Source organism: Peromyscus eremicus, chromosome 1 (genome assembly GCF_949786415.1).
Source record: "Peromyscus eremicus chromosome 1, PerEre_H2_v1, whole genome shotgun sequence".
NCBI classification, from domain to species: Eukaryota; Metazoa; Chordata; class Mammalia; order Rodentia; family Cricetidae; genus Peromyscus; species Peromyscus eremicus.
The window spans coordinates 176,434,928-176,448,524 of record NC_081416.1 but is presented as its reverse complement, the minus strand read 5'-3'; the positions used below and the strand labels follow the sequence as shown (position 1 = coordinate 176,448,524).

General features: G+C 38.8%; 1 protein-coding gene across 1 annotated transcript; it reads right to left on the bottom strand.

Moving 5' to 3' along the window:
* Positions 1-1,973: 1,973 nt before the first annotated feature.
* LOC131902574 (vomeronasal type-1 receptor 4-like) lies at positions 1,974-2,906 on the bottom strand. The gene has a single exon (XM_059253599.1). The coding sequence runs from the start codon at positions 2,895-2,897 to the stop codon at positions 1,974-1,976; it is 924 nt and encodes a 307-aa protein (XP_059109582.1). The 5' UTR covers positions 2,898-2,906.
* Positions 2,907-13,597: the final 10,691 nt, after the last annotated feature.

Sequence of the window (13,597 nt, the reverse complement as noted above, 5' to 3'; positions counted from 1 at the left end):
ATTATGGTACTGTACAGAAAACTAGTGGACACTTTTGAAGATCAAACATTACTCAAATGCCTCATACACATCTCAATGAATTCTCCAAATGATAAGGGAGAAGGAACCCCAACTGACCATCTCATGACCCAAAGCAAACGTTCCCATACAGGGACTAGGTTTCATTCATTTGAAATGAAAACCAAAAGGGTCCCGTGGAAATACACAAACAACCTGGGCTGTTGCTCTACACAAACTGACAGCAATGCTTCATTGTTGAAGACAACACACCCAAAACTCACTGAACATGGAGTGGTCCAGCTGATACCTACAATGAAATTTTACCCCTATATTCTAGTGTCTATCACATGAAAAGGCATTCTGCAGGCTACCAAAAGATAAAAGTAAATACAAAACCAATCACAAAACCTTTGATTTATCTGCAAAATATGATAAGGCAATTGAGGTACAAATCTTGCAGGATTAAACAACAGATGTCTGATATTACAGAAGTCTCAGTCCATGAGTTTGAACACATACCTGACAGTGCTTGCCAAGGCAAAAATAAAGGAATCTAGATAGCCTAGGGAAATACTAAATACTATAAGTCTAAAATATAAAGTAAAATAAAATGGCTCCTAATGATATTCTGATCTCCTCATAGATCATTGCTTCATGAAGTCAATCTTAGAGAGAATTCCTTCCTTCCTCATTCAGAAAATGGGAACAAATAGAGAGACCCATAGCCAGACATTAGACACTGAGAAAGAACTTGGAATACACAGGTCTGAATGACATGTCTCCATCAAATATCTCCCCTCATAGCTCAGTGAAACCCATAGAAGAGGAGGCAGGATGTGTGGGAGAGACTAAAGGGACAGAGAACTTAGGAGCACAAGGCTCTATCAACTGAGCAAAGCATATGAACTCACAGAGACTAGAGCAGCAATCACAGGACCTACATGGTCTGCTCCAGATCTTGACCATATATGACAACTTTAAGTTCAGTACCTTTATGGGACTCCTGAACATGAAAATGAGTGGGTGTCTGATTCTTGTGCCTTCTTTTGGGGCCCCTTTTTTCTGCTGGCTAGTCTTTGATATGATAGTTTTAACTTATTATATTTTAGGTGGTTTTGTTTTATAGTTATCTATTAGAAGCCTGTTCTTTTGTAATGAGAGACATTATGTCAGTAGATCTGGTTGGGTGATGAGGTGAGGAGGCACTGAAAGGATAAAGGGAGAGGAAACTGTATTCAGATTACATAGTATGAGGAAAAACCATGTATGTTAAATAAAAGGTGATAAAATCCTAGCAAACAAAATTCAAGAACACCTCAAAAACATCATTCATTTTTAATTTATTTGGATAAAAGGTGAAAGATATGAACGACAATTTTGGTCCATTGTTGCTAGAGGAGATGCCCATCTTTCCAGACTTTGTTATAGACTGTTAAGAAGAGTTAAGGTTAAGAACAGCCAAATAGTATTTTTCTAAAACATGCATAGTATCTGGGAAATTATCACTGAAGAAGACTTCTGGTCCCAGTGCAGGTTAGAGCAGCTGTCATGGGAAGGGCCACTTGAAGCACAAGTTCATGGCCATTCATGATTTCAGTTTGGCTTGCAGTTAGAGTACAATATTCACAAGGTGTCTGTGCAGCAGTCAAGTAGTCAAGATTCCCTGATAGGATGAAAGCCATAAGAAAGACAGATGTATTTGCAGCCAGTTTACTAGCTTCTTTGCACATCATCTAGGCAAAGGAATAACTCTTCTGTCTGAAAATTGAAGACTACAATGGGCCAAACACAGTATGAACAACTCATGTATTCTGCTAGTTCAACCAGCTGACAAAGATCCCATACTCACTTTGGTTAACCTTAGGAAAACAAGTTGCTACTTACTTAAAGTTCTTTACTGATTTCTTAGGCTGATAATTGAGTACACAATTTGATAATGTGAAACAGTTATATTTTACATATTTATAATAAAATTAGGAGATGACTTTTTTTCTTAGCCAGGCCAAACTGAACCTGGACACAATGGAGTAATGACTTTTAAGAACAAAGGGTCCAAAAGAGGGAAAAGACAGAGAAGTGAGGTGAGTGATGTTCACCAGCCATAAATTGTGACTATACAAAAGAGCAATGCAGGTTCGCAAGATGGTGGAGAGAGTATAAAAAGCCAGAAAGGTAGACACCAAGACAAGGATATTCTGGGTGGCCCTGGACTCAACCATGTTTCTTCTGGAACCATGAGAACTACAGATGTGCTGAACCCTCTGCTTGTGTCTGTACAGAACGACAATCATGGAGGCACTGGAGCAGACAATGAGCAGAGATAAGAAGAATTCAGGGCACATTGCCAACGTTGCATAGAGTGAGTCACTGATTTCATCATGTCCTACAATAGAGCAGAATCCAAATTCTCGTTTTCTTGTCATGTTTTTGCTATTCATTTTGAAAAATGGATACCTAAAGAAAATAAAATTTATCAACATATTCAAGACCCAGAGGAAGGCAATGTAGCAGCCAATATACCTTGCAACTTTAATGTTACAATCCTTCCAATACGATTTCCTGGGACTGATAGTCATTGCCTGGAAGACACTCAATAGGCAAGTTGTCCAAATGGACACACTTCGACTAAATCCTTGAATGTACAATAGAATCTTGCATCCAAAATCATTCAAGAACTGCTTCCATCCCCAAACTGCCATTGTTTGGGGCACTCCCACACAGAGAATGATCAAGACATTGGCTGCCATTAGATTCACAAGGATCAAATCTGTGGGCTTTAATGTGCATTCTCTGTAGTAAAGGACAAGGTAGTAGAACATAAGAGAGAAATTTCCCATAATTCCAATGGTAATTTGTGATAAGAAGATGATTCTGATTGTCAGATTCCAGAAGTCCATTCTGTGTTTCAGCACTATTTCCTTTAGAATATGGCCACACTATTTTTCAGGTCAAATGAAAAATGGCAAGTTATTGTAGCCTTGGTGAAGGAAGACACCATTAATCCACAGAGCTACAGAGAGGCTGAAACAGAAGGTCCTTTAAACTCGGGAATTCCAGACCAGGCTTGACCACATAAAAAGACTTTATCTCAAAACTTTGACAGGGGTGGTTACTTTCCATGTATGTTACTCTGTGATTTCTCAATACTTCAGAGTGAATACACTATGGAAGCCGAGGCCTAAAGTTTCCTAGAAAATGCAGCACTGAGCATAATGGGATGTTTACCTGTGAGAAACAAAGAAGAGTGGCAGGCAGTATAAACAAACATAATGTAAGACCTTCAGAATATACTCATATTTGATAGTCAGGTTGCAAAAGAAATCAACTTCATTGACAACCACAAAACTTAAATAATACAATTATTTTTTTCCAACATAGTAATTTTATTGATTATTTGGAAGTTTCCCGTGTCCACCACACTTCCTTGTGAATTCCACCAATGACAAGAAAAAAAAAAGATAACAAATAACAAGTCCAAGTTGTGTTGCCTATATACGCACTGGAGCATTGTCAGTTTTCTTTAATAAAGCCATTATTTTTTAATCAATCAATTAATTAATTTATATTCATTTATTTATATGGATGCAGTTTCCCCTTCCTCCTCTCCTCCTAGTACCTTCCACCCACTCCCCTCTTTTTCCATCCTCAAACCACTCCTTCTTCCTTTCTGTTTAAGAAAGGGCAGATGTCCAATGAGTATCAACAAAAGTGGCCTATCAAGGTGTAGTAAGACTAAGCACCTCCCATGTATTAAGGTTGGGCAGGGTGACCCTTATATCTCATCTAAATCAAGAGATAGTAATGAGAAATGTATATGGCTGAGAGAATATCTATATGTTCTGGCAGCACAAAGGTTCCTGTATCTTTTCTCAGATGCAGCCATATCTGGTTTAGCCTGAAATTGATTCTTCCTTCTCTAACCATGCCATTAAAAGTCTGCTGGGAAAGTACCTAACTCTGTTAAAACAGTCGGGGCTGAAGTTCCCCAGCTGACAGAAATATTTGGGATCTCTAAAATTGCTTGCTTGCCTTGCTTCCCCCTTCCAAGTGCCAACCAGAATGTTGATTTTCTGAATGCTTTGTCTTCACAGGTTCCATGTAAAAGATATTCTAAGCTGCTCTGTGAGAAGTGTTTTTTTTCTGTAGAGAGTCACCAAGCCTTCTAAATACAGACTTAGATTATGGATTTTACCATAAGGATGACGCCACCTTAGACTGCTGGCAGTGATTGAGGGGGTGCCTGGACTGGTCTACTCTGGTGACCGGTCTAGTGAATACCCTAACTGTCACCATAGAGCCTTTGTCCAGTGACTGATGGAGGCAGATGTAGGGATCTGCAGCCGGGAGCCAGGCTAAATTCTGGGAATCCAGTAGAAGGGAGAGAGGAGGGATTCTGCGGGCAGGGGATGTGGAGATCATGAAGGGAAGACTTGCAGAGATGACTGGCCACACTTGTGGAGACCCATGAACTGTGGACTAGTGGCTGTGCATCCTCCTTAGAATTGGACTAGGCCGTCTGGATACAGAAGACTTGTTTAGCTCAAACTATTTAGGGGACACCCGCGTGGCAGGGGGCGGGGTGTTGGGATCCATCCCTGGTGCATGGCTTTTGGGAGCCCATTGCCTGCGGTGTGGCACCTTGCACAGCCTTGGTGTGGCAGGGAGGGGCTTTGACCTGCCTCAGCACAGTGTGCTGGGCTCTGCTGACTCCCCATGGGAGACCTTGATTTAGAGGATGTAGGGGTGTGGGAGTGGCTTGAGAGAGAGGGCTGCAGGGTAGGAGAAGGGAGGAGGGAGGAGGTGAGATTTGTGGGTAGTATGTAGGGTGAGTAGAAAATTTCTTAATAAAAACATGGAAAAAAAGAATATGGATGTTAGTCAGGGTCAGTGATCTTTACTCCACAACAGTCTAAGATATGAAAATTAATTAAAATGTTGGTTCTAGTCACAACCTACACCATATTAAGTTATGAGCTAGCTCATATAAAAAGTCACACCTCAAACACAGACACACACACACACACACACACACACACACACACACTCACACACTCACACACATATGTGTCCAATTCATGTCAGGACTGTTAGAGTCAAGGGAACATCTGGTGTGCTGAAATCTCACAGAATGAACAATAAATTAAAAATAGGCAAAATATGACAGTAGAAGGATCAAAGGTAATGACAATATCTGGCAAATGATAGCTACTGGGGAAATGTTTAGTGTATCCATTGAAATTGTGTCTGGGACAATCAGGGACCACTCAGAAGTCTATAGTGGAAGTGATAGGATAGAAGTGTGTTAGAGAGCCCATCACTGCAGTGAAGTTGGATGAAACTCTCCAGACACCACACTCTTTTTTTGTAAGAGAAAGTGTCTGTAAACCACTCTTAAATTGGATGAGATTCCTTTGCAGAAGCGGAGAGTAGCAGCTGTGAATCAGCACCAGGCTGAATCCTGCAGCCCACAGAGGGCAGTGTTATCTATCTCTCACATTCATCAGACATGGAGGGACAGTCAGCTGGACGATCAAAAACTGAGGCAGAATTGGCAGTTAATCCTGGCGTCTGAAGTAGTTTAAACAGAGTGGGAAGGTAAACAAATTTAGGAACTACCAAACACAGTCTGCACTTCCCTGTGCGCTGAACACCCTAGGGAACAGATGCAGCCCAAACTAGAAGCTACTCAATTAAGTGATGTTATACAGGCAAAGAAGAACAGATAGCACTGTTCCAAGTATGATTTCATAGCTTTCAATTTTTAGAAATGTGTGTTTGTGTGGGAGTAAGTGTGGGTAGTTTCCAGGAGACTCGAAAGGGGCCCCAAGGAATGTCTCAGAGTAGGGTGGGGACAGTAAAGCAATACATGTGTGTGTGTTTTGAAAGTGAAAGAAGGAATAATGTACAAAGGACCCCATGAACTGGGAGGAGAGAAGAGAAACGGGGAAAGGGGAGGGGTTGGGCCAATCAAAACAGTAAGTATGAAAATGCCTTTAGGATGCTTGATATTTGTATGCTAATAAAACATGAAAAAAATAAATAAACGAAACAAAATAAAAATCAGTATAAAATGAAGGAAGAAAATTTTGAAAATACCGAATTTGGATGTGCTTATAGAAAAACCATGATCTCATGTCCTGTAAATTTCTGTGAATGTCACAACAAATATTGTTGAAAGGGTTGCATCTGTTTAAGTGAAGGAAACATAACCCTACACACCAGTTAACATACACTGCTTCTGTTTTTCCAACATTCTATTCAGTATTTAACTATTCTGAGAAAAAATTAGTATAATTACAATTCCATTTGTGTAATCTAAAGTAATTTTTGTAATCTGTAGTTCCATCTCTTTAACTTTTGAAATAAAATTATAATTGCATTATCATGCCTTTCTTCCCTCCTACCACTCCCATGTATACACACAAACATTTCATCTCTAATTCATGGCCTCTGTGTGTTTATATATAAAATCTTCTCAGTCTGTATAAATTTATTTCTATGTATTTGATTTCAGTTTTCATCACTTGGTGCTGGATAATCAATTAGATATTATTTTTCCATACTCACAGCAATTCTGTCATCATTCATGGTTTTAACAACTAACAGGAAAAAAAACAACTTCTCATTGCAAAAGTAGTAGAGCATTAAAAAAACACAGCTAATAAAAAGGCAAAAAGAAGAAAAAAAGAACCTAACCAAAACACAGAGCACAATATGCGGTGTTTTGCCAAGCCATACTTGTACACCCACAATAAAGCTCCTGCACTCAGGGCTCAGGGAATATTGTGCTGGGGGAGTCAGAAAGATTGTAGGAGTGAGAGGAATATATATGTGCTGTGAGACTGCATCTCCTAAAAATGTTGGGGAAGCTGCACCCATGAAGTCTCAACTTGCCTGCCTATAAAAAATCTGAATACGGACAACAGACATGCTAATGCAGAAGAGGAAAATACCACTGGGTTCCAGTAATTTGACTTTTAAGAATAACCATACATATGAGTTTACTTTTGACATCATCCAGTATCAATCATGGGATCATTAACTTGTGGGCTACTGAGACATGCCCAATGGTGGCCCATCATCAATGAACTGTTATGCACACAATAGAATTCTACATACCAATTCTGGCCTCAGGAGATTCCATGTCATCACAGCCATGGGGCAAATGGGTGTCTGCTGCTGGCCAGAAGGAGAGGAGTGCACCGGCATCATCATGCAGCAGAGACAATGCAGCCACCATGACCAATGTGAACATTGATGGTTCCACGGTGTTAAGAAAGTATGTGAAGAGTTTGCTGTGCTGGGGAACCACACCATGGCCCATAACCTGAAGGAACAAGAGGTTGAGCTTCACTGGGATCAAACATTCAGCATAATTATGTGGAACAGCATCATCTGCAGGTGGCTAAGTAACCGCAAGAGGAAGATCTAAAGACCCAAATTTCAGCCAGAAGTACTACAAAGATCTTGAACAAAAAGACTGAGAAACTGTCAGGAAATCAGGAGAAATAGGCAATTGAGTCTAAGATGAGGCACTTAGGAGCAGACAAATGAGGACCTAGTACACTTTTTTTGCAAAAAAAAAAAAATGGTGGGGGTGCAGTTACATCAAGAGAAAGAGGACATAGCACATCCCAGAGTTCTCAGGAGTCAGTTGCTATGGAGAGGATGAAGGAATGGAACCAGTGGTGAAAGAAGTGATTATGTGATGAGAGAAGGGATGACAGAAGTGATGATGCCCGTACTCCAGCAGGACTGACCCACAGGGTTCAGGAATGATATCATGCTGGAATTGACCAGAAATTGAAAAGAAAAAACTCTTTGAAATGGATGACTGAAGAAAAGAATGTTTACAATAAAGCCAAATTGTGAGAAAATTCATCTTTGCACAAAGAAAAACACAACCATGTGTATAAGCAAAAGCAACTACATCAACACAGTCAAAGTGAAAAGACAGTGATGAACACAATGTGCTAAGATTGGCAGGTCATCTCAAGTACCACCATCTACAGCAATGGACCCTGAAGGTCTGGATCATAGCCATTTTTCAAATCAGCATAATACCACTGGCAATTTCAGAAAATCAGTCCTCTCAGAAAGGATTCCATAACAATTAATGATTTTTTTTTAAAAAAACTGCCTTTAAAAATGACTAAATGATACAAAATGCACTCCACTTGGTTGTTTTCCTACTAATTGGCTTTCTGGGAGTTATTCTCAAGTGTTTCCCTAACTATAAACAATATAGATTATTTTGAGAAGGAGAATTCCACATACCAGTGATGAGGAAGACAATAATGCATTCCAAAAGTCATATGTATGAAGAAAAACTTTAATGTACAGTAGTTGTTGATGTAGGATCCCATTTATAAAAGCCACACAAGGAAAATGTGGCCTAACATCTTAAAAGTTATAAAATACAAAAATACAGGAAAAGTCTGTTTTTGCTATACTAGTTAAAGGGAACATTTGAGAACCTTACAGTATTGTTTTTGCTAATATGTACTATGTTCCAAGTTGTGCATTACCTATAAAAATTCTGAGAAGGACTGCTATGATTTTTGTTTCATTAGTACAAAAAGTACATGCCTTGAACAAATAGGAAGGAAGAAAGAAAGAAAAAAAGAAAGAAAGAAAGAAAGAAAGAAAGAAAGGAAGGAAGGAAAGAGAGAGAGAAAGGGAGAGAGAGAAGAAAAGAGGAATGAAGGAAAAAAATAGAGAGAGAGGGAGAGACAGAGAGAGAAATAGAGACAGATAGAGAGACAGAGACAGAGAGGGTTAAGTTTTCTTGGATGAATGAAACTGGTGTCTGCACATGAAACCCATGGAATCACAGGTTGAAACCATGATCCAAACAATCACTATCCAATATTTGTGAACACCTGTGTTGACTGAGGTGTAAGTTTTCACTGAATGATTGTCAGAACAGTATCACAAATATATACATTATTTAAATTTTCCTCCTTCATCTGACAATTATATACATAGGAAATATGACATTATTTAGAATACACACTTTCAAAGCTAGAACAGGTGAAAATGCAATGACCTGGAAGCTTTGGTTTTTATATGTTTTTTTGTTTTGTTTTATTTTCATTTTGTTTTGTTTTCTTGAGACATGGTCTTTTAGTATAGTCCTGCAACTTGCTATGTAGGCCATGCTGACACCGAGCTCACAGAGATCCTCCTTCCTCTGCCTACAGAGTGCTGTGACAAAAGGCATGCCCCACCACAACAGGTTCCTGGGGGAACCTTTTAAAGTTCTCCACATGATGACTGTGAATGTCAGAAATACGACATCATTTAGAATACACAGAGACCAACAGGGGACAAGTGGAACCCCAACATCCATGGAAGCTTTTTTAATTCTACCTAGCTGGGATCATGATTACTGAGAGGCCATGAACTTTCCCAGGAAGATGATGTCAGTGCACCTATCCCACCTCATTTCTCAGGAAGGAAAACATTACTTATACTTAATGACAAGCTGCTACATCCTAAGAGCTACTTGAGGACCATAGATAATCCTTGAATGAAAATGCCTAAGAAGTGTGTTTACCATGTGCTTGAGAAGTGAGTGTTTGGGTATCCACATGCATTTAATGTAGTGAGGTAAGGAGCAATGTTAATAAAAAGAAACACTAACCACTGTCCACCACATTGTGAGATGAGACCACTGCTGAGTTCAGACCTGTAAGGTCATTTTTCCTAATCTGGAAATGTGTGTTTTTCTTCATAGACATAGGATTCTGCACACAAAGGTGAAGTGTGGTCACATCCATTGAAATCTTAAATGCTCACTTGTGAAAATTCACTTTATTTGATTTTGTTATAGGTTAAATGTATAATAGTAAATATAATTTTTAAAAAGATTTATTTTATTGTATGTATAGCAGTCTCTATTATGAAAGTCCTATAGCCTTCCTTAATTGATCATGTCTCATCATGTGGATCAACCCAGACCTAAAGACCAATAGTAGTGCTGAGGTCCCACTGCTTAGATTCCTTTCACAAATCAGTAGTGAACACAATCCTATTCCACTCATTGAACTGGATAACAAAAGCTGCCTCTCATGTGTCCAGTTCCCTCAATCATACCAGAGCATCTTTTCTTGATCTTTCAGTTCCTTATGTTCACTGAAATTTCTGCCAAAAATAACATGTCCCTAGTAATGCACAAGAGCCAATCAATCAATGACTTGTTTATTTTATATTGACTCCTATGTGCACATTTCCTATCAAGGATAGGTGGGAAGTAGCATTCCCCAATTTCTCTCCTTTCACAGTTCTCACAGTGATCACATCAGACCCATTTGTAGTGATCTCATGATCCAGGTTAGGAGAGATTCATTTGTTCATATTCTGAAGACTCCCCAAAGTAGGCAGTTTAAATACAGAATATTCCCTAAATTTCACAGTGTCTTGTACTGGGCAATGATAAAGACCCCATCTCCATATTAATCTTAGATTTTTCCCTTTCTATGTATTACATATCAAATTTCAGAGTTGTTTTCTACTGCTTTGTCTGTATCACTGTTCTTGCATCCTAAACCTTATAAGAAATGGCAGTTGTAATATTTTATTAATTACATGTATTAATGGCCAAAACCAGTAACAATTTATGTATCACTGATATCCTATCAGTTTGACAGCTTGATTTTTATTACAGTCTTATGTGGTCAGTGGCTTTATTGCCACTGTCAAGAGCTGACCTCAAAGACACAAAGAGTACTTGTGTATTTTAAACTAAATCTGTTTGTTTCAGAGTGGATACTAGAAAAACTTAAACATGGTTACTGTAGCATAAACACAGTCACCTAAATATGTGCTCACAAAGCCATGATAGATGTTCTCAAGCATACACCAGTGTTATATACAGTTTATGTTCCTCACTTGACATATTGTTCACTTCATTGGTGTTTTGCTGCATGCTTTTGGCTATAGGATGTTTTTATTTGAGAGGAATAAAGACATAGATCAGTGGTAAAGAACACTGCAGATGACCTGGGTGTGGTTCCCAGCATGCCCATGGTGGCTCACAACTGCCTGTTACTCCTATTCTAAGGCATTCACTCATCCCTTTCTGTCTTCTGCATGCACTGAATTCTCATAGTGTACATATATGCATGCAGGCAAAATATTCATGCACATAAAATCAAAATACATAATAAATATTTTAAAATGTAAGTTTTCATTTTGGCATAATGACTTATTACACAGCCAAATGAAAAGTGCAAATGAGGCTTTCAATATTTTACTAAAATGCAGTGTTCAATATTTTACGAAAATGCACTAAACAAGTGCAGTCTGATCTGACAAAAATCTGTCCCATCTGTAGCTGGCGTTTTCTCTTCGGGTCCCACAAAGCCCCAGTAGTCTGACAGCCCACTTATAAAATAAACACATAGACGCTTATATTATTTACAAACTGTATGACCGTGGCAGGCTTCTTGCTAACTATTCTTATATCTTAAATTAACCCATTTCTATAAATCTACACCTTGTCATGTGGCTCGTGGCTTACCGGCATCTTTACATGCTGCTTGTCATGGCGGCAGCTGGCAGTGTCTCCCTCACTCAGCCTTCCTGTTCCCAGAATTCTCCTCTCTCCTTGTCCTGCCTATACTTCCTGCCTGGCCACTGGCCAATCAGTGTTTTATTTATTAACATATTTGCCATACAGAATGATATCCACAGTACCCATCTCCCAGTTTCACTTCACAATCAGATAGACCAGATGCTTATGATGCATCCAGAAATATGTATCATTATCACTGAGGGATAAAAGCTATAGTGGTAACTACAGATGAATTACTAACATGTTCTGAAAGACGATAAGAACAAAATTAAGTTACCAAAATATTTCATTTAAAATTCTGTACATACTCACTGCTTCTTATATTGATGAAGCTATTAAAAGAAAATGTATAATGCACTGAAATAGAGAAGATGCATGTGAGATATATAAAAATGAATCTGTAAAACATGAAAACTTAAACAATGTCCAAACTGAAGCAAAGGACTCAGTGTGGATGGAAGAAGATGAGGGGTAGAGCACTTTTCTGCCGTGCACAAGACCATATGTTCCATTAGCAACAATGATAAACTGTGACAGAAGACAGCATAACATCAAGTTTGCTAAACATTTGAGAATGAATAGCAGGGGAGACAACTTAAGACATATTTGGACCTGGCTGTCATTGCCTGATGCTCATACGGGAACTTCCCTTCAGTGTTACCTTTCCCAAGTAAAAAAGGGAAGTTTCAACCTGCCATTGTTCTAGGGGTCACTCAATGAAGTCACAGTTACTGGCCTTATAGCTCACAAATATACTGTCCCATAAGAATACATTTTACTCCAGAATCAGATTCACATCCTGAACCTTCCCCATGGTTCTGTGCTTCTTCTATTTCAATTCTAGTGTTTAGTGTGGTTTAAACCAGATAAGTTCACTTGTAATATCTGCAAAGTTAGTGTACATATCATTTAAGGTAAGATGAATTATCACATTGACTTATTACCACAATCCTTCAGCACCTGCACAGATTGGTGGTATTACTCTGGTGTTACCCACAGTCACTCTCAGTGGGAAACTTATTTTATAGTAAGAACCAAAAGGGACTGGCACACATCTATCTTTTCCACTCACCTCTTAACTATACAGTAATTAATAGGGCTTCTCTGTCTCTTTCATTGATCTGTTTCTACCCAAGATTCTCATTATCATACATGAGCACTTACACAGGCCTCTTCATTGATGGCTCTGCAGCATATTCTGAAATGTAAAATTCTCACCTGGATTCTTACCTCTGCAGTGTTGTGGTTTCAGTGTACAGATCCTGACTTCATAACAACCAGCACTGTGAGAGAAGATGGGAACTGTAGCCTGAGATAAAGGTTTGAGACTCTGTGACCTCACTTCCCTTCAGAATGACAATTTTCATGTCATCTTCCCTGGAAATGACAGTGTGGCTTTGGGAGACAAAATCATTTATGAAACTTTTTCCAGTTGCTAATTAAAAAGACACTGAAAGTTTCTCATGAATATCTCCAAAGACACAGGGTGTTTTGAAGAGGAGTTATGTTTCCATGATTCCTAAAGCATGACCAAGTCCCGGGTGGAAGGTGGTAGAAACTTCAAGGTGAAATTCAGGACAAATTTACAGATGTCTCTGTACATCATTGTATCTAGTCTTTTCTGACTTCTTCCCATACAAATAAACTTAGTTCTTTTTAAAGTATTTAGAACATTTAGTACTTAATGTCTCTTTGAGTATTTCATACATTCATATGCCTCTTAGTGAACTCCACCCCATTATCTAATTACCAAGTCTTTTCTTTTCCCCCACCACTATTTCCTTCAAATTTCATGTGTTCTAAAAACAAAACAATATAAAACAAAGCAAAAACAGTCACTTAGTGTACTTATTGATGCTAGTATGTGCCTAACACAGGGGCATCTATGGAAACATGGGTAGCATCTCAAAGTTTAAACCCTTAAAATAATCTGACACATCCTCTCATAGAAGTCATCTGTTGTCAACAGCTCTTCAGCTAGGAGTGGGACATCCTGAAAACCTCCAATATTCTGGAATT